Below are 22,803 nucleotides of genomic sequence, written 5' to 3' on the forward strand. Positions count from 1 at the left end.
ATCTGATCTCAGACACTTAACACTTCCTAGCTGTGTGACCCTGGGCAAGTCACTAAACCCCAGCCTCAGAAAAAAATAATAATAATAAAAAAATAAAAAATAAAAATAGATGGGGATTTAATTTGGAGTTCCTATCTTCATAGAATTTCTTTACTTTTTTATCCTCTACAATGGACTGAAATTTATCTTCATTATTATCTTTTCTTCTAATGCTCATTATAAGTAACACCAGTAAAGAACAACAAATATCCCATGAAATGATTTTTCTTACTATCTTTGGATGCATGATAAAACCAACTCTACAGGTTCCTTTATATACATCTCCAATGAGAATCAATGAATTATCTTTCCTTCCACTGAGGGGCAACATTTTTCTCTCTTTTAACTTCATTTATAGAAAGAATATCAAAATCTATTTCCAATCATTGGACAAATACCTCATTTAAAATACCAATTATCAAGTTAACACTTATTGTTTACTTAAAACTTCTGTGATTCATAATACTCCTTTCTGCTTCCTCAAAATTTTTCTATCACCATTATACAAGGCGAAGGGGATCAACATGGAACTATGGGAGATTTTCTCGTCTATTTTTGTTTTATGAGTTGCCACATTCAAAGAACTCATCACCCATTAGTCAATTGTCATGTCTGGGTCTGAGAATCATTCATATCAAGAGTGTTACTATGACACTAACCCCCTTGTGCAGAATGATTTTACTTGTGCCTAGGCTAGTCCTAGGACAGCAGATACAGTCTATTTTCAGGAATTTATCCAAAGTTTCTCTAGTCTGGCAGAATCTGACAGAGCTTACTTTCTACTAGACATTGATAACCCAGGGGTTACAGCCACACCACCATAAGACATTGGAATAGGATCTCTTGGAGGTGAGTTTTTATTTGTAATATGAATGCTAAAGATAGGGAGGAAACACAATTTGAAATCTAGTAGTATTTCTCAGGAAAAATTTAAACATTAGTACTTCTATATCTTTTCTAAATTGTCAGCATGAGATTTCAGTTTAATAAGTTTAATTTCATTTTTATCATATCACTGTGGGCTTATAGAACTGAAAAGACCTTTATCGCAATGACAAGAAAAGGCAAAGCTGAGTTTCAATAATCCAGATCATCTGACTGCAACTCTAGTGCTCTTTGGCCTCAGTTGCAGAGTTTCAAATCCTCTACTGATTTTAGATATGTTTTAAGGTAAACTTAGTCACACTAACAAATAATTTCTGCTGAGTTGACAATTTTAGATTATTGTTATTCAGTCATTTCAGCAACTTCTGACTCTTCATGACCACATTTGAAATTTTCTTGGCAAAGAAATGAGTATTTTTCCATTTCCTGCTCCAGTACATTTTATAGATGAGGAAACTGAGAAAAATAGGATTAAATGACTTTTCCAGACTCACAAAGCTAATTATCTAAGGATGAATTTGAATTCACAAAGATGAGTTTTTCTGATTCCAAGGCTAGTTCTCTATCCATTTGGTAGAGTGGATATAGGTGATACCCTAAATGCCCCAATTTTATATTGCCTACTTATGTAAATATAGCTTTATTTGAGATGGATGTTTTTTGGAATTAGTGCTTCAATTTTATCCTTCTAGAAATTATCAAATGTCAACACAGTTTATATTCAACAGAGGACAGTTGTGTACCGGTCTGAGCAAGTGATGTTTTTTGTTTTTGTGTAAGAAAAAATAATTATTTTATTCTTATTGGGGAATTAAATGTATGACTTTATGCTCCATTTCAGCACACAGATAGATCCAGTGGAAGATACTACCTGTAACTAGAATTTATTTGGGTTTTTCTTTTGTAAATGCCTTAAGATTTTTCATAAATGTATATTCTCAGACTGCATGATGGGTGAGCCTCCTGAGCCTCCTGTCTTAGCTGGGCATCTGAAAAGTAAACTTCTTAGAATAATAACTTCCCCTTAAAGAATAAGGGATCCTGGTCCCTTTTTTCTTTTTTTCTTTTTTTTTTTCTTTTTTTTTTTTTTTTTTTGGATATATGAAACTTCTTTGGGGAAGTGCCCTCTTTCATAGTCTTTGAGAATTGCATAAAGCACAATTACTAAGAAATTAAGTCACGTTTGTATCAGAAATAGGATTAAACTAGATATTTCTAATTTCCAGGACAGTTTTCTATCCATTACCCATTAGGTCATATTGCCCCTTTTGCCAAATAAGCAAGTAATATAATAGTAGTTGTAGTAGAAGATTTACAAAGTGACTTTTTGTAAATAAAAGTACAAAAGCCTAAAAAGTATATGTAAATCCAGAAACATTTCATCAAGTCTTTTCTCTATGTCTAACTTTGGCATCTTTTCAACAAATCAGAGAGACTATCATAATGTCTGATTTATAATTATAACTTGCATTTACATAACATTTTATGCAACATTTTATTTTTCCCCAATTACATGTAAAAACAATTTTTAAACATTTTTTAAAGTTTTAAGTTCCAAGTTCTATCCTTCCCTTCTTCTCTTCCTTTCCCCTTCCCTGAGATGATAAAGCAATCTGATATAGTTTATATATGTGCAATGAGTATTTATATAACATTTTAAGTTTTGCTAAGTGCTGTACTTTGCTATTGAGTCATTTCAGTCATGTACTGTTTGAATCTTTGTGACTCTATTTGGGGTTTTCTTAGCAAAGACACTGGATTGGTTTACCATTTCCTTCTCCAATTCATTTTAGAGATGAGGGAACTGATGCAACAGTCACACAAATCATGTGTCCAAGGTGAGGCTCAGATACAGGTCTTTCTTCTCACAAGGGAAGTGATTGATCCTCCACACCAGGTTCCCTCACTGGTTTTGCCATCGTTATAGACATCAAATTGTCTGCCAAATTTTGTCATCCCTTCCTATGAAATTTTCCTTATTGCCAATTCATACTATCTCCATTCTAGTATAGACTTTTGAATCTTTCACCTAAAATGCTGCAGCTTCCCCTGTACTACATTCTTTATCTTGTAGATTTAGCCTTTGATTTATTTTTTCTCTCTGTGCCTAACATTTTCTCTGGCCATATCCTTGTCTCTTTAAAATTCAGCAGTGGTTTACCATTTAAGAAGTATGATCCACATCTTCACCTATGCTTTCAAACTCATATATCATAGTATCTTGTGTTATTTCTTCCCTTCTCTTGTGTTCTTCATTCCAGCATACCTAAGTCTCTTTACTATTTTTAGGCATATGTCTTGAAATTACCCTTTTATATGGTAGTCTTACATTCATCCTATAAAATTCTCAGTAGAATATAAGCTTCTTGGGGACAGGGATTGCTATGCTTTGATTTTGGCTCCTCAGTGGCCAACACAGTATCTTACTCATAATAATAAGTACCTAACAAATATTTGTTGGGTTCTTTTCAAAATAGTCCCTTTGAACCAAGAATTGCTTACCTTCCTTTTGCCAGCCTAATTACCTTTCCTAACATTTAAACAGTTTCTGTCATTTTAATTTCTCTATGCAGTTTTCTGGAAAGATCATATTTTCAACCCAATCTGATCCCACAGATAATACTTTCCTTGGTTTCAGTGACCAAATTATCTTTCTTAACATTTAAACAGTTTCTATAATTTTACCTTCTCTGTGAAGTTTTATGGAATTTCAGAAATTGCAAATATTTGCAGCCCAATCAGAACATGATCTTGCCACACATATTATCATTTACTTGAATATTTGAAGCAGCCAGAAGTATGATCGGTGCTAGTACTTCCCCCTGCAAACACCATTCACAATGACATTCTGTCTTTATATAACTCTTAATGAGTTGCTTTCTTAAGCATCTCTCTAAATTTGGTTAGGCAAGTTCTCTTCCAACAGGAACAAAAATTGTTTCCAAACTCATGTATGAAAGCTTTCCACATAGATAGGAGCTTATACTCCATCTGCTTAGCCTTCAAAGAAACAGAATCATCTTCACATCCCAAAGAAACACTATAGCAAGTCTTTCCCCTATCTCCCTCAATTAATCAGTTGCCTTTGATCTCAGCTCCTAAATTCATTTAGGCCTATATTTGAGGCTGTATACAAAACTGTGCATTCAGATTGGAGGTATCAACAAACCCATGATTTCATTTATATAGTAAAAATAAGAATCTGCCTAGAAAATTATAATATTAGAGAGTTGTCTGGTAAACTGAAAGCTTAAATAGCTCATAAGCAATATGTGTCAGGGCAGTCCTTGAAGCCCAGATCCTGCTAACTTGAGGGTCAGCTTCCTATCAACTATACCCTGATGCTTCTCCTTTTTACTCTATTTTGATGTGGAAGAAAATGAATTCTGAAAAAGTGAAAAGAATGCTAGATTCGGAAAGCAATTTGTTAATTATCAATTATGTGATCTTAGACAAGTCACTCCATTTCTCCCAGCCTCATCTTTCTTATTTATGAAATAAATAGACTGGACTAGCTGCTTTCCAAGGTTTCTTTTGAATTCTGATTTCTTTGAGATGTTCTCCTGAAAGATTTTATATAGAACTTATTTCTGTACATAGGATAAAAGAGCATCGTTTTTAAAAATGAAAGAGATTTAAGAGGACTTGGCATTGAACCTCCTCATTTTAAGAGAAGTGCAATGTCCTATTTAACAAGGAAGTCAACATTTTATGATAACTTTTAAACAGAAAATTATTTTCTGATTCAGCATCAAAAATAAGATTTAACAGAGCAAATATTGTAATAAGAATTTGTTGTTATTATTGTTGGGTTTTTCCAGTAGTGTCTGATTGATTATTCATGACCTCATTTGTGGTTTTCTTGGCAAAGATATTAGGGGAGTTTGTCATTTCCTTCTCCAGCTCATTTTACAGATAAGGAAAATGAAGCAAACAGGATTGAGTGACTTGCTTAGGATTATACACAGCTAGTAAATGTCTGAGGTCAGATTAGAATCAGGAAAATGAGTCTTTCTGCACTACCTAACTTGCCCAATACGAATTATGCTGAAAGTCATATATTATTTGATACTGTAATATTCATTGAGATACAAAATGAGAGGAGAGTCAGCCTGCTAGATGAATGTTTAAAGCTTTAAAAAGCATTCTTTCAAAGGTGCCTGGTTTGAATAATAAGTTTTTCCTATGTAGTATTTAATAATTTCTCTTAGTACCCTTGTTCCAAATATCTTTACATTATTTATATCATTATATTACATATCATATTTATATTCTACTATTTATATATCTTTGTATGTTATTTATTTTGTATTATATATATAATATATAACGTATTTTATTTTTATATTATTTATAAATTTAACAATGTTCCTTGTCACATAAAATAAAGGTCGGCTGTTTCATTAAGATTCAAACCTCCTTTTTGATTCTTCTGCTAAACTGATCTGGGCCTCAGCTCTCACTGGCATAACAATGTGTTTTCCACTGTGTAGAAGAGAAAAGTTAGGATGGTAAGAATCATCCTAAAAATGGCCTAAAGAAAAACACAAAGAAATCATAATTAAAGGAGCTGTATTGAGAGCCAGTTATTACCTCAGAAGTGTAATGTGGTAGAAAGAGCATTGAATTTGGAGCAGGAGGAGGTTTAGAAGAGCATTTGGAGGTTAGAATTCTGGGCCTGCTTCTTACTGCCTATAAATATTCTTGGGCTCCATCTATTCATCTATAAAGTGAAACAATTCTACCAGAAAATCTATTGGATCCCTTGTATCTCTAAGTCTTACAAAATCAAATTGTATTACCGTTGGCAATGATGTTTTAAGTATTCATGCAGTAAAATTAATTTGCATAAAATAAGGTTAAACTTTATATGCATATGCAACCTTTATGTGTTTCTTTAATAAATCACTAAATGTCTGGATCTGAGCCTACAATGGTATTTTCTGTCCTAATCAAGTCATTGAAGAAGAAAAATCATAATAGGATGTAAGGTTGGACTCCCAATACACCTAGCTGTATGCATCTGTGATTCTTCGATAGAGATAGTGTGTCTGCATGTTTCACCCTACAATAAACTGATCAATCCATGCCTTGAAGCAATAATAGAAATCATCCACAAGGATATAGGAATGAGTTTTATGCAGTGCTACTAGAATCATACAAAGAAAATGGCTCATATCACCACAAGATGGTGCTGGGGGAAAGGCAAGCAGAGCTCTCAGCCACCCCCTGAGCAAGAGGACCCATTTTCTCCATCCATCCCCATCAAAAATCCTCATCCCCACCCCCACCTTCTGTGGATGGAGCTTCTCCAATCTCCAAAGGCAAGACTCTCCTTTTCAGGCACACCATGAACTGTCCCTGCAAAAGGGGGGGAAATGGCTGCTGTTTCATTCACTTACCCATCTCTGTGACTGTTACTCCTTGTGTGTTAAGAGGACCTAATTCTGAAGATTGTTTTGCAATTCCTTAATAAAAAAAATCATGTTTATTTCCTTGAAATCCCAACCAGAAATACTGCATTAGTAGTCTAACTTGAATTTTTTATGGAAATAAATTCCCATTGTTTAGAAAACCCTTCTGGGTTTTCTCTTTCCATCCCTAATTTCCCATATGCAGTCAGATAATTGAAACTGACAGAGAAGATACCAATCTTTTTAGTGCCAATCTAAAAAACAATAATACCCTATTTTCCTAAAGCTCTATTTTAATATTAGTACTAGTTCCAAGTCGGCTATGGGTAGAAGAATATAGGGAATAAGAGGCCATAGCTACCTATCTTTGACCTTCTGGGTCAGACTTGGCCCATGACATTCTGGTGTTTCCTATTAAGATTAGAATGAATGAATCACAAGCTCTCCTTTATCAAAGACAAAGTTACTTCAATAGCATGGAAATTATCTTCATCAAGGATGTAGCATTGATTGAGCCAATCACAGCTCCCTGCCTCCTCTTTTGCCAAGGAGATATACCCAGTTTGCAAGATATATCAAACCTGAGGAGCCTCCAAGTCCTTCTGTGCTAAGTTTTTATGTTCATCTGAAGGAAATAGTAGTTTGAACCTTAGTTTCCTTGACCAATTAAATTTTTTATTAGGTTTCATTACCTTTTACAGAAAAAGCAGCCTAGCCTGTGAAGAGTAGATATTAATCCCACCACATTGTGTAAGGCCAAGTAAAAGCAAAGAATAAATTAGGGTAGGTAGGTGAGAGGAGTCATCCTATCTCTTAGAAAGCATAACAGAAAATTTCCAATGTTTATCTCATCAATAGGCACAAATATTCTCAGATCTAATTAGCACTATTATTCTCTGAGCTATCCAAAGCTCAGCCCAAGAGCATATGTTTTGCTTATCAGAGAAACTAATCCCAGTTGTTAGTTGATTAAATTTTTAATTCCTGGTTTATCAAAGATTTCCATTTCCTCTTTTCTTGAAATGGTGACCTGATTTCCTCACACCAGTTCTTCCTTTGTTCTTTCTTCTTGTTTTAGCCTCCAGGTCAGGGCAAAACTCTTTTCAGGGTTATGGAGAGGAACTTTGGGAAATCTTTACCATGACCTATAGGCGATGATCTCCTCCAGAAGCCATGGTCACAAAATTACATCTGCATTCTAAGGTCTTGGGCTCTATATTAAACTTCATTTTGTGTAAATGGACTAGAAGTGTTGCAGTTCCAGCTCTCAAAAGAGCATTTAAATACCACCACTACCCCTCACACACATACACATACACCTCCCTACCTACACATCGTTGGAAGAATTACAAGAGAAATTCTTCCATCCAGTAGAAGTCTTGTTATTTCCCTAGAGAAGTTCCAATTTCCACTGCCTGGAAAAAGAGATAGAGTCCTGTGCCTTTTTTTTTTAATTACAGTGGGATGAATTAGAATACCTGAATTAGAATACTAAGGCACAAGGAGTTTAAGAAAGTCTCCACAACTACTGCTTTGGTCAGGGTGGAAAGAGATGGCAATGGCAGAAATTAAGGCAATGGCAAGAGTAGGAGATGTGTTACTGGTTTCCTAGGTTTGAACTAAAAGTATTTTTTCCTAATAGAAGAGTATTGTAAATGGCAATGCGTGGGATGGCAATCCCTAACTCAAAATGACTACTCAGAGATTTCTCAAAGTGAAGAACAGAACCTTTATTAGAATCTCATGAAAAGCAGGCTGTTTGCTCACTAAAGTCTCAGAGAGAGGAGATCTATTTCACAAAGGCCAAACGATGATTTAAATAGTCAAAAACTATAGGAACCCATGACTCCCCCTCCCCCATCTCATTAATTTTCACTGACTGTTTAGGTGGAAGTAGCAAAGATTTGTTAAATTATAGTCAAGACAATATCATTGACTTATTGTAGGTGTGCTTGCCTAAGCTTATGGTAGTCAGTTTGTTACAAGGTTTACAAATGCTTACAAGTGTGTTTGAGCTGGTATAAACACTTTATTGTAAAGTTTGCACAAAGAATTTAATTTTTCCCAAACCCATCAGACCTTCATAAACTAAAATTTGAATTATAGGTTCAATCTACCTTAGTTAATGATTTTATGAGAAACTACATAATCCCTCACAATAGGATTTATTTAGTAAGAATTGATCAAGCCAGAGGGGTTAAAGGTTTCTAAAATAACTGAGATTTAGGGGGCAGCGAGGTGGCGCAGTGGGTAGAGCACCAGCCTTGAATTCAGGAGGACCAGAGTTCAAATCTGGTCTCAGACACTTAACACGTCCTAGCTGTGTGACCCTGGGCAAGTCACTTAACCCTAACCTCAGGGGGAAAAAAAAAGAGAGAGAGAGAGATAAAATAACTGAGATTTGGTTTTACCTTAGGTTCTCTCAATCAACTCAGACACTTAACACGTCCTAGCTGTGTGACCCTGGGCAAGTCACTTAACCCTAGCCTCAGGGGAAAAAAAAAAAGAGAGAGAGAGATAAAATAACTGAGATTTGGTTTTACCTTAGGTTCTCTCAATCAACAAATAGAGATAGCTTGTTTGGAGACTTCTTGAATATCTCCAGGTCATGAAATAATTAGTCAGGTTCTTCTCTAAGAAGTTGAGAGAAGGTCAAGGGAGTTATCTCAGGTATTTCTGGTAGAAGAGCAAGTCTTTGCTCTTCTTCCCAGAGCCTTAATGATTACAGATCCTTGGTGCTAAGTCTTAAATTACCTGCAGTTATTATTCTGAGAAGTCCTCAGTTTCCCATTTCACTCAGCAAATAGACTGTAGAGCAAAGTTTCTTAAATTATGTTTAATGATCCCATATGAGGTCACATAAATGAATGTGGGGGTCACAAAAAATTGGCAACAGTAAGAGTATCAAATATTCCACCAAGATTTCATTTTTATGTAAAAGTAAATAAGCACATCCATCTCATTAGTATGCAAATTTACTTTTATCTATAACAAATGGTAAATTATATGTCTATCAAAGAATTGTTTTAAAATAAATTTCTAATATAAAAATATAGCAATCACCAATAACTATTCTACCATTATTAGATATATATAACCGGAAAATTAGGTCAGTGCCACTTCCTAGGTTAGTGACACATGGCCAAGGAATGGGCCAATTTATTATCATTAATTTATTATTAATGATGAACCATAACATACTTCAGGTCTAATGATCTTTAGAAAGGAGAGATGGTATGTCCTAGAGATTCTGTTCAAGGTTTTTTCCAAGATGGTGGAAATTACCAGAAACTTATCACTTCACTGATAAACCCTTCAAAACCCTTGGGTCATCTTCATGCCTCAATGAGTTTTCAAATTAGGAATTTCATGGAGATGATATATAAATATACATTAATGTTATTTATTCAGAAAACAAAAGTCACTTAAAGACTAAAAAGAGATGTCAGTCAATATACTAGAGTTTTTGTCAAAGCAGAATCCCTCAGGCTTTCTTTCACTCAGAGTCTGTTTACTCTTGTGATTCATTCAACTTTAAAATGCTTTGTTAGACTATAGAAGAAAAAAACTAGCAAATTTAAAAGAGAACTTATTCAGGGGTAAGTAGCCTGAAAATAATAAGAAGTGACAAATAATAGCTGATGAGGATACAGAAAAGCTATAAAAAGCAAACAGCAGAATTGTAGAAACATAAAGGTCAGTTGCTACTTATAGGAACAAATAACCTTGCACACTTTAGATCCTGAGGCTATCACAGCAGTGCAGGAAGGCATAAGAACTTGAAGTCTGAAAGATGACTATGTGCCACAAAGTAAATATTAAATTACATTTAGAATATAGTTCAATTTCCATCAAACATTATTAAAATACCTCCTATTCTCTTAACAAACAAAAACTGCTATTTCATTTATCAGGAAAATTAAGGGATATAAAATGATCTATCCCTTCACCATGTGTCACTGATTTAGGAAGTGCCACTGACCTAGTTTTCAAATAAAATTAACATGTTTCTATTCATAGATCACATTTATACACTTAGTCATATATTGAGGACTGAATAAACTATTGTTTCTTTTTGACTGGAATTTGAGATTGGTGTAGACACCAGATAATGTGGTCAGATAGCAATCCCTAGTTCAAATATGAGGCTTGAGGCACAGGGCACATATGATAAATTCACAATGGCTTCCTCTTTTCCAAAAGGTCCCTTTATTTATGAGAAGAGATTATGGAAAAAATGAAGCGGTAAAATAGCCATGAGGAGTGGTAAATATGAAGTCGATTCGGCAAGGAATAAATAGCAAGGAAAAGGGAAAAGACAAGTTTCCTAATGTAACTCACAATTAATCAGGAGAAAAGTAACACGTCATGAGGTGGAAGTACATCATAGATTGACAGAGTAAATCCATAGAGTAGTTTAGCAACTTAAAAGAGTCAGTTAGCTATAACAAAGAGAAAGGCACCAAGAAACTTGGGGGAGAGATGGAGTAAGGAGAAAGACACCACATGGGAGAGGATGAAAAGAAAGATACCATGAGGCAGAACACCTTGGCCATCTAAAAAGGGTTTCAGTAAAAGATGGTATAAGCAATAGGCAGATTTATAGAGAAAACTTAATCTTGAGGGTTTGACATGATAACTTGACTTCCTGATTAGACACAATAAAGTGGGGTTTCTTAAAAATCTCCACACAAGTGGATTAGAGGGCTGAGCCAATCCCCATTAGTTCCCTTCCCTGCTTGCCTTGGGGAATATAATAAATTATTAGAACTTCAGGCTTTCTCTGCCAACCCCACCTAGTTATCTAGGACATCATCAGAGTCCTGGATGATAGAGTCCTGACAACTTTCCATGTACTTAATGATTTAGGATAGTGAAAACTTCCCAAACTTACATATATCAATGCAATAATTGGTATACTCATTCAACAACAGACCTCAGTCTAGTAAAAACTTTTAAAAAATGTAATAATATTTTATTTTATAAAGCTCTTGTGTAATTATACATTTTTTAATCTTTAGACATCATAGAAAAGGGCTATAAATGCAATCTAGTATTGTGTGAAGCATTCTTCATTGATATATATTTCAATATTTTTTTTCATATAGACTATTTGTTTTTTTTCTATTTACCAAAGATTATTCTGTATCTACATGCTACTATAAGAAAACATCTGGATTATGTGGTTTCTCAGACACAGTAAAAAGAAAGATTGAAAATATATCAGAGCAAATCTCTCTTTCAAAGTAAGCTCATTTAAGGAATCATTAGGAAGTTAAATACTGCATATATAATGATTAATTTGGGGGTAAATAATCAGAATTCCCCAGTCTTTCTACTATGTGATATAGAGGAAATAAAAGCTGTTTATACTCTGTCTCAGTAAAGTTCACTAATTGAAAAAGTAAGGTTAAAAAAAAACTATTGGAACATAATTTTTTTAAAAGTAGTAATATTAGTCAGTTTCCTCATTGCTTATAAAACAGATACCAAGCACAAAAAGTAGAGATTTCTATACCAGGTTTTTTGGATTTTTGTGGATTTCTTTTTAGTTTTAGTTTTAGTTTTTTTTTTTTTTTTTTCAGTCTACTACAATATTGACTGCTTTGTTCACAGAGGTTCCTGAATTATTTTGGAAAAGAATCTGGATTCAAATACCAGTTCTAAAATGTATTGCCTATGTGAAGTAGGCAAGTATCTTAATCACTCAGATTCTCAATATCCATACTTTTATAATTACTGGGTCTGGCTAGATGTCTTCTAAAGTTTCTTCTAGCTCTCCATCTAATATTTAATGAATTTCTGTTAATCACTTCTTATTCCACCAGGAGACATTTTCCTAGCTTAGCTATTCTAAGTTGCAATTCCTACTGCCTACCTTATGATTATTTAACTTCACTGTAATGCTTGAGAGTAGATAGAGGAATTAAAGAAATGGAAGTTCAAGCTTGAGAGAGATTTATTTAGGTAAGAGTTTTAAAATCTATTGACTAAAAATAGTTTAGGGTCTTTTAGTTTCTATTTTTATTATTTTTTTTTTGCAATTTTCAGTGATCCATGCTGTTCTTCTATCTAGACTATCCTATGGATGATAAGAAAATTCTTTGACATAATTTTCTAAAATCTGTTGTGATTATTTTAAGCATAGTACACTACATAGTAAAAGATGAAGCATTCTCATTCTCAAAGGTTTCACTAGTCTGTCTAGAAATGTAGCTTTCTGCATAGATCTTAGAGCAAGAGAAGCCTGCTGATTTATATTTCCTGCCTACACACCATAGATCCTTCATAATCTTCAGAAAATAATTCCTAAATTTCTGCCCAATGAATGCATAAAGCACTGGGTTGAGACAGCAGTGCAGGAAAGCCAGAACTTCTGTGACACTCCTTGTATAAGCTATGAGCTTCTCATCACTGCAGGATCTTTGCCGACCTGTATTGGCTGCAACCACCAGAAGAACCATGTTATGGGGCACTTGGCAGACCAAAAAAACGAGGACCACCACAATAATCACCCGGATGGCTTTATGCCGCTTAGAATTGTTAGCCTTCACTAAAGTTTTGACAATGAACATGTAGCAGAATATCATGAATACCAAAGGGACAAAAAAACCAAAAAGAAGCTGAAGAGACAAGATGACTATTTTCCATTTGACTGCCTCAGAGGTCATGTGGTATTTGGCTTCACATACCTCCCTCCCCTGTATTGTGTATTTTTGGTTGATTATAAAAGTTGAGCTAGAGATTATGATTGAGAAGAGCCACACCATCAGACAGATCATCCTCCTGTATGCTAATGTCCGGGTTCGAAGCCTAAAACATTTAGTTGCCTGTACAATAGCAATGTATCGGTCCAGGCTGATACAAGTTAAGAGAAGCATTCCACAGTTAAAGTTGATGGCATATATACTTGTAGTCAGTTTGCACACAATGTTGCTAAATTTCCATGAGTTTGTAGCATGATTTACAGCCCAGAATGGAAGAGTAAGAACAAATAATATGTCTGCTATGGCCATATTAAAGAGATAGACATCAGTCATGGATTTGGCTTTCTTGTAGAAAGCAAAGGTGATCACCACTAAAATATTCCCCAGAAGGCCAAAGAGACAGATAAAGGAGTAGGCAATTGGTACAAAATACATTGTGAAGTTTCTGACATCCTCCATAAAACAAAGCACTCCATCACCAAAGAAATAATCTGTACTGGTAGGGATAGCACTATAATCATTGAAGTATTCAAAGTTGCTTGAATTGACTGGTTCCTAGAAGTAAACAAGAAAGACAGTTAGAGCATATCAATGTGGTCATTGGAAATCAAAAATCTTACTCTAAATCATAAAGCAGACTTACCTCATTCATGGTGGTAACTGGGATGATCAAAAGTGTATGGAAATGGATAAGGATAGTTCAGATATAATATCTTTCTATCTCTAAAAGAAAGACAAAGAAGATGTGAGAAGATTCTAAGAAGAAAATAAAGAAGGCAACATAATGAAAACAAGCAATGATTGGAGGAAATTCCTCAAAGCATAAAAATTAAGCCAAATAGAATAATGTCTCATTCAATTAGAATTCATTTACATTCTTTAACACTTCAAGAGATTTTTATCAGTGTGGATATTCCTTGCATTGCTGCCGAATTCAACTCTGCAATGCCTTAATAAGGTAGTTTCATGAACTGCTATGTCCAAAAAATATTCATCTTCTGGTAACCAATATGCTTCAAGATTAGCTAGACTTGACCTTGAATGAGTCTATTGCCAAGAATATATTTCACCTTGTTAGAATCTGTCAAAATTAGTGCTCTACTGGCATAGCTTTCAAGAACTCAGTTCACCATGTTATGGCACAGTTCTCTTTTATTGTCCTGACTCAGTCTCCCTAACTATCCTGACCCAATCCTGATTCAGTTTCTCTGCTTCAGTTTATATCAGCTCAGAGCTCAGTCTTACAAAACCTCCCCTCCCTCTTTATCAGAATATTTGATAAGGATAAATGATCTTAAATTTTAGAATATCAGAATGCTTCTCCCCATCCCAAGCTATTGGAATGTCAGATAGCTCTTATCAAGATGCCTCTCCCCATCTCCGGGGTGCCTCCCCCCATTAGGTCATCGTCTGCTCTCACCCTGTCAGAACCTGATTGTCAGAGTCCTTTTTGCACTTTCAGCCCTCTGACCCTACCCCTGCCTCAATCTAGGCCCTGAGTCTGAGCCATGTTTATATAGGTCATTGAGAATTCACATTGTTGGCTGGATCCTTAAAGATGATAGTCTCATTCAGCCCTGGGACCAAACCATGGATCCATTTGGTCCCAGTAAATCTCTCCCATTTAAACAAATTATTAAATACTCTCTAATCTCTATCTTGCCTCAGTTTCTCAAGCATTACACTCAGAGCACATGAATGAGATAATAATAGAGGAATTATTGAATGATTTTGATCTTTAAAAAATGCCTATAGAATTAGGAAGGTAGTGTTTCAATCCCATTGTTGTTAGTCAAATCAACATTCTATTAATGATCTTCAAACAGAGAATCATGGAAGATAATTTATTTCAATAAGTCTTTACTGAACAAATACTATGTGATGAGCCTTCAGTTAATTACTATGAGAGCTCCTTTAAAAAGTGTTGTTCCTTTTTTTCAAGATGATTATAATGTAATTGAGTAGATTGAATGTTCACAATTAAAATTTAAAATTCAAAGAATTTGCATCCCCAGAGCTTAGTTTTCATAGTGTTTTGCACATAGGTAGTAAGCATTTGATAAATGTTTTATCACCCATTCATTGATAGAAAAGAAAGCTTCCATGTTGAACAGGGTAATCAAGTAATGTTTTATGGTCTAAGAGAAATGTCAGCAAAAACTGGAATTGATAGAAAGAAAATAAATTCCTTGAAAGCAAGAACTATTTCATTTCATTTATCCAATGTGCCTATCACAATGTCTTGCATGTAGTAGGTGCCTAATAAAGTTGTATCTGATTGAATTGATAGATGGAAAATATTGAAAAGGGCATTTCAGCTCAGGAAAATATGTAATCATAGAACCCTAGGGTTTTAGAACTAGAATAAACATTAAGGCTATTCAAGGAAAGGCTAGAGTTCCTGTTCAGAATGAACTAGATAAGATGTCCCTTCTGTGTTTCTAAAAGATAATCTACTGTGACTTGCCCAACGTCACACAGATGATAGAGCCAATGAATCCAAAGTGCCAAAAGCATGAATACACAAGATATTCCCATAAAATAATGAAGAAACTGACCTGGCATTTACCATCTCACACTTGATTAATGTTTATTGAGCATTTAATGTGTGCACACACTCTACTACTAAATGCTGAGAATTCAAAGAAGTATAAGGCAAAATTCCTCTCTCATAGATTCTTGTAAGGAGAGTAGTGTATGATAAGGTAGGATAGTGCAGGAGAACCAAATAATAGAGGGCTCTGAAAGCCAAACTACAGTTAATGATAAGAATATTTGATGTGACCAAAGAAGAACTAGAGATCATTATTGATCACAAAATAGAAAATTTTGATTATATCAAACTGAAAAACTTTTGTACAAACAAAATTAATGTAAACAAGATTAGAAGGAAACAGTAAACTGGGAAAACATTTTTACAGTCAAAGGTTCTGACAAAGGCCTCATTTCCAAAATATATAGAGAATTGACTCTAATTTATAAGAAATTAAGTCATTCTTCAATTGATAAATGGTCAAAGGATATGAACAGACAATTTTCAGCCGAAGAAATTGAAACTATTTCTAGTCATATGAAAAGGTGCTTCAAATCACTATTGATCAGAGAAATGCAAATTAAGACGACTCTGAGATACCACTACACACCTTTCAAATTGTCTAGAATGAGAGGAAAAGATAATGATGAATATTGGAAGGAATGTGGGAAAACTGGGACACTAATATATTGTTGGTGGAATTGTGAATACATCCAGCCATTCTGGAGAGCAATTTGGAACTATGCTCAAAAAGTTATCAAACTGTGCATACCCTTTGATCCAGTAGTGTTACTACTGGGCTTATATCCCAAAGAGATCTTAAAGAAGAGAAAGGGACCTCTTTGTGCCAAAATGTTTGTGGCAGCCCTCTTTGTAGTGGCTAGAAACTGAAACTGAGTGGATGGCCATCAATTTGAGAATGGCTGAATAAATTGTGGTATATGAATATTGTGGAATATAAGAAAGAAAAGATCAGCACAATGATCTTAGAGCGGCCTGGAGAGACTTACGTGAACTGATGCTAAATGAAATGAGCAGAACCAGGAGATCATCATACATTGTAACATGCCCTCCTGGCAGTTACAATAGTGTTCTTTTTTCATTAACTGTATGAGTGTCAGGCCACTGAAAAGGTATCAGCTCTTTTAAGAACTTCAAGAGCGAGTGAGAAAGCACTTAGATAATATACCCTACATGTCCATTTTCAGAGTGGTCCTTCAAATCATTTACAATCAGGCTGTTCTTATATTTGCAAATTGTGATAACTAAAGAGGAAGCTAGGAGCATGGCAGAAGGCTATACAGCTTATCTTTCTTTCACTCTCCTATATTCTCTATAGGACAAAACCCTTATGGTTTGAAATTTAATGTTTTAAGACCAATGGACATTATAGCTTCATTCCAATCTGGAGAAGCAGCTAGACATGTGATCAACCATTTTTCGATTGTAGAAATTTCACATGCATTTAAGACAGTTTATGAATTGGCTTACAAATACTTTGCCTTTAGGTGTTTTTGCATTGAATTTGACTTTGCCCATTCCATTGGCATTTCTTATAATCCTATTAGTAAAATCATTACTGCACAGACTATATCCCCAAGATCTTCTCTTCTAAACAAGAGAAGGGAATTTTGGGATATGCACAAGATGTCACAATACATATATGTGATAGCTTGCAATTTTTAAATTTTGATTGTACATTTTTAAACACTTTTGATTTTACATCTTTAAAATATTTTGATTTTACATTACTATTTTGATTTTATATTTTTAAGTAATTTTGGTTTTACATTTTTAATCTATTTTGGTTTTACACTTTTAAATTATTTTAGTTTTACATTTTTAAATTCTTTGCATTTTACCTTAGCAATGCACTTCATGCATACACAGAAAGTGCAGCTAAGTGACAGACTGACTAACTTTTGCCTGACTTTTGTTAATCTTTTTGACAGCAACTTTGTTTCCACTGTGATGTGGAAAGGCCTGGATGGCATTTGGAAAGGCCCAAGTTGGGCCCTGCGGACAGTCTTTCCTAGGCGCAGATCCAGCAGCAGAGTTGATCCCCACCAGAGACATTTGTGAACTGGGGATCCAGGAGAAGGGCCAGAAAACAGCCCAGAGAGAACAGCCAGATGTCAGCAGCCCTCCAGACGCTGATGGCAGCAATGTCCCTTCTGACCATGACACCAGACACAGCAGGCAGTTCCAGTGTTGCAGCTGAAATGGACTGTTTTGGGTGATATGCAATATAAAGACTATAAATGGACAATGGGCCTGCTTGCTCCTCCCATGGCTACTTGCCATATGGTGGCCTGGGGAGTGACTTTGCCCTATGCTTTCTATTGAAGGACTATGCTTTTAAATTAGTGGGTGAAAAACCAACACACCCACCTCCCATTGTTATTGAGATAATGTTGTTGGACATGACATTGCTTATGTACACCTGTGAAACTAGAATTGCTCTAGGATTGTGAAAAGTGCAATAGAGAATTGTGAGAAACTAGAATTGGTCTAGAATTGTGATAAATGTAACTAGAATTGTGACAACCTACCTCACTGATATTTAATTGTTAACTAGAATTGTGATGTTTTACCTTGTTGACTTCCCACCTCAGTGTTGACATCCAACCTGTTGGCCTATTATCTCCTTGAGTATGACTTTAATGAATGGGTTGAACACTTGGGCCACTGTTGAGCCTAGTTCTCATTGTCATACTTCTGTTTACAGATCTACTGCTTTGTGCCTCCTTGGGCATAACACTGTCATCTCATGGATCAAGTGAACTATAACTGGTGTTAAAAGTTTAGCTTGATGAGATGTGCGGTTCCCGCAAAACAAGAGAAGGGAATTGTAAGGGCCCTTTAAATGGGTGGCACACAGTGCAACAGGAGATTTGAGTGGCCCAGAAGTAATCTCTGTGGATATAGGACTGCCCTGTGGGTGGGATCTTGGCCATATTGAGATAGCTTTGTAATGGGGGACGACTCTCTCTGATTGGCTGTGTGTGTGACCTCATAGGCCCTTTATAAGCCCACTGCATACAGCAGTCTCTCTCTTTAACCTGGCTCCCTAGCCTGGGGTAGCCAAGCCAAGCTGATGGATAGCCAAGAGAGGTAAGGGGTTTGATAGAGAACATGTGGGTCTTCAGACCAGGTGTTCACTAGGGAACTGACAAGTCAGGACATCATGTGAGTAGGCATAATAAAGGCTTTTAAGATTACACGTGGCTAAACTGCTGGGAAAACTGGAAATTAGTATGGCAGAAACTAGGCATGGACCCATATTTAATACCACATTCTAAGATAAGATTAAATTGGGTCCAATATTTAGGCATAAAGAACGAAATCATAAATAAATTGGAGGAACATGGAATGGTTTACCTCTCGGACTTGTGGAGGAGGAAGGAGTTTGTGTCCAAGGGAGAACTAGAGACCATTATTAATCACAAAATAGAAAATTTTGATTACACCAAATTAAAAAGTTTCTGCACAAACAAACTAATACAAACAAGATTAGAAGGGAAGTAACAAATTGGGAAAACATTTTTACAGTTAAATGTTCTGATAAAGGCCTCATCTCCAAAATATACAGAGAATTGACTTTAATTTATAAGAAATCAAGCCATTCTCCAATTGATAAATGGTCAAAGGATATGAACAGACAATTTTCAGATGATGAAATTGAAACTATATCCACTCATATGAAAGAGTGTTCCAAATCACTATTGATCAGAGAAAGACAACTCTGAGATATCACTATACACCTGTCAGATTGGCTAAGATGACAGGAACAAATAATGATGAATGTTGGAAGGGCTGTGAGAAAACTGGGACACTGATGCATTGTTGGTGGAGTTGTGAAAGAATCCAACCATTCTGGAGAGCAATCTGGAATTATGCCCCAAAAGTTATCAAAATGTGCATACCCTTTGACCCAGCAGTACTACTGCTGGGCTTATATCCCAAGGAAATACTAAAAAAGGGAAAGGGACCTGTATGTGCCAAAATGTTTGTGGCAGCCCTTTTCATAGTGGCTAGAAGCTGGAAAATGAATGGATGTCCATCAATTGGAGAATGGTTAGGTAAATTACGGTATATGAATGTTATGGAATATTATTGTTCTGTAAGAAATGACCAACAGGAGGAATACAGAGAGGCTTGGAGAGACATCAACTGATGCTGAGTGAAACGAGCAGAACCAGAAGATCATTATACACTTCAACAATGATACTGTACGAGGATGTATGCTGATGGAAGTGGATATCTTCAACATAGAGAAGAGCTAATCTAATTCCAATTGATCAATGATGGACAGAATCAGCTACATCCAGAAAAGGAACACTGGGAAATGAGTGTAAACTGTGAGCATTGTTTGTTTTTGTTTTGTTTTGTTTTTCTTCCCAGATTATTTTTACCTTCTGAATACAATCCTTTGTAACAACAACAACAAAATTCGGTTCTGCACATATATATTGTACCTAGGATATACTATAAGATATTTAATATGTATGAGAATGCCTGCCATCTAGGGGAGGGGTTGGAGGGAAAAAGGGGAAAAATTTGGAACAGAAGGGAGTACAAGGGATAATGTTGTAAAAAAAAATTACCTATGCATATGTACTGTCAAAGAAAATGTTATAATTATAAAAATTAATTTAAAAAAAGAAGAAAAAAGAAAAATAGATGTGAAAGCAAAAAAATAAAAATTAAAAATTAAAAAAAAAAAAAAAAAAGATTACACGTGGCTGTTCTTGAGTGCACTACCTGTTATTAAACTCTAGATTCAAGAGATCGTAGCCAGAGACCTTTGAAGGCCTCAGAGGAGGCGAGCTGGGTAGAGTTGACACTGCAAAGGTCAGTGGTCAAAGGTATTCTGTTGGGCCTAGGACAGACTGGTAATAGTAACTGCCAGGAGGGCATGTTACAATACATGGCAACAACAAGATTATATGATGATCAATTCTGATGGATGTGGCCCTCTTCAACAATGAGATGAACCAAATCAGTTCCAATAGAGCAGTAATGAACTGAACCAGCTACACCCAGCAAAAGAACTCTGGGAGATGAGTATGAACCACTACATAGAATTCCCAATCCCTCTGTTTTGGTCTGCTTATATTTTCTATTTCCTTCACAGGTTAGTTGTACAATATTTCAAAGTCTGATTCTTCTTGTGCAACAAAATAACTGTATGGATATGTATGCATATTGTATTTAACATAAACTTTAACATATTTAACATGTATTGGTCTACCTGCCATCTGGGGAAGGTGTGGGGGGAAGGAGGGGAAAAATTGGAACAAAAGATTTTGCAATTGTCAGTGCTGAAAAATTACCCATGCATATATCTTCTAAATAAAAAGCTATAATACATTAAAAAAAAAAGAAGATAAAAAGCTTTATAAATATAAGAAATAATCTCATCCAATTCTTTCATTTTGTTATTGTTTATTTGTTTTTCAGTTGTATCTGACTCTTAGTGGCCATTTGGGATTTTCTTGACAAAGATTGGAATGGTTTATCATTTCCTTCTCCAGCTCATTTTGCAGATGAGGAAACTGAGGCAAACAGGGTAAAGTGACTTGCCCAGAGTCACACAGCTAGTAAGTATTTGAGGCCAAATTTTAATTCAAGAAAATGAGTCTTTCTGGCTCCAGGCCCATGGAGCACTATTCACTATGCACTGTGGCACAACCTAACTATTCTTCTAATTTTATTCTTTATTTCACTCTGTGTACTTAATACTGGTCATCTTATTGTTTCTTCTACATGATATTTAATCTCCTGATTCCATTATTTTCACTGGAATGCTCTCCTGTCTCAGCTTCATCAAGTTCCAGGTAAAATCCTACTACCTTCTTCAAGAAGACTTTGCCAATCTCATTTAAGGCTCATTCCTTCTCTCTTCAGTTTATCTCCTATATATCTAATTTACATATATTTGTTTATTTATGGTCTTCCCCAGGAAACTGAGTTCCTTAAGAGCAGGGACAGGCTAGATATTTGTTTGTTTTTACATTTCATTTTATCCCTTTTTGCTTAGCCTATAGTAAGCATTTAAAAAATACTTGTTGATTTAAATTGACTTTTTGACTAGTCTGCTATATGTAGTCAGTTCTTTATGAGACCAGATCACGCTTCCCATCCCATCCCTTCCATCCATCCATCCATTCATGCATACATAAATACATACATACATACATACATACATACATTCATCCATCCACTCTAGCTATTTTCTTGGCTCTGCTGCAGCATTAGTGTGTCACTACCCACCTTTCATCATTACTTCTTTTTCCAGTTCTAGCTCCTGGGAACCATAAATAATTCAACATTACTTCTGGAAAATTATGTTAATCAACTTCCTTATAACTTCATTCATCATCCCTGATTTTCCAGATCAAAACAGCCTTTCTTATCTACCATTGCCCATATATTCAATCTCCCTTTGTTAGAATGCAAACTCCTTTCTCTATATATTGTTAAGTTTCATTGACTTTTTTTCCAGCAATGATAATAGCTATAATAGCTAGCATTTATATAACATTTTAAGGATTGCAAATATTATATCATTTGATCTTTATGACAACCCTAGGAGGTAGGTGGTATTATTATTCTTATTCTACAGATGAAGTAACTGAGATTACTTAGTTGAGTGTGAGGTTGGAATTCAGATCTTTCTGTTCACAGGTATGTCACTCAAGAGAGTACTCCACCAAGTTACCAAAATTCATTATCTTTCTCTTGGAGGAATGATAGTGTAGGCCAAATAAAAGTAAGAGATATCAGTAAAATTAACAATTTTTCTTTAAAGAATATTAGTACCTTAAAAGAGACAATCCAGTCTTTTTTTCCAATTTTTTTCCAGTCTCTTTGCAAAGTATTGTTGAGCCTTGGACAATAAATCAGAGCCACCTTCCCTTTCCTTGCCATTAGGACTGGAAATTGAGTTTAAAAAATGAGCCCAGGAAAAAACCTTGAAGCTCTGACCACCTTTCAATACCATTATGCCATAAACTCCCAGTGATTTATCTTGATTCTTGCTAAAATAATTCCCCCTCCTTTTGAGTATTGCCCCACATCTCACTGTCTCCTGTCCTTGACCTTCTTATCTGAACCACTATCCTCTCAGGTTTAAGTTATGGTCTTTTCCTGGAATTATGGCTTGTCTATCCTCTCAGTATCCTTGCCCCCTTTAATCTGCCTTTGTTTCCCTTATAAGATT

General features: G+C 35.2%; 1 protein-coding gene across 3 annotated transcripts in view; it reads right to left on the reverse strand.

Annotated features, from left to right (window-relative positions):
- Positions 1-11,077: 11,077 nt before the first annotated feature.
- Positions 11,078-22,803, reverse strand: part of CCR6 (C-C motif chemokine receptor 6) — a 40,435-nt gene continuing 28,709 nt past the window's right edge. For all 3 annotated transcript variants that reach the window (XM_074309337.1, XM_074309336.1, XM_074309338.1), the window contains 2 exons: positions 13,689-13,768; positions 11,078-13,600 (listed from right to left, as the gene is read on the reverse strand). In XM_074309337.1, the coding sequence (XP_074165438.1) occupies positions 12,491-13,600; positions 13,689-13,697 (1,119 nt within the window). In that variant the 5' untranslated portion in view covers positions 13,698-13,768 and the 3' untranslated portion in view covers positions 11,078-12,490. The remainder of the gene's footprint in view (positions 13,601-13,688; positions 13,769-22,803) is intronic.

This window comes from Sminthopsis crassicaudata, chromosome 4 (genome assembly GCF_048593235.1).
Source record: "Sminthopsis crassicaudata isolate SCR6 chromosome 4, ASM4859323v1, whole genome shotgun sequence".
NCBI lineage: Eukaryota > Metazoa > Chordata > Mammalia > Dasyuromorphia > Dasyuridae > Sminthopsis > Sminthopsis crassicaudata.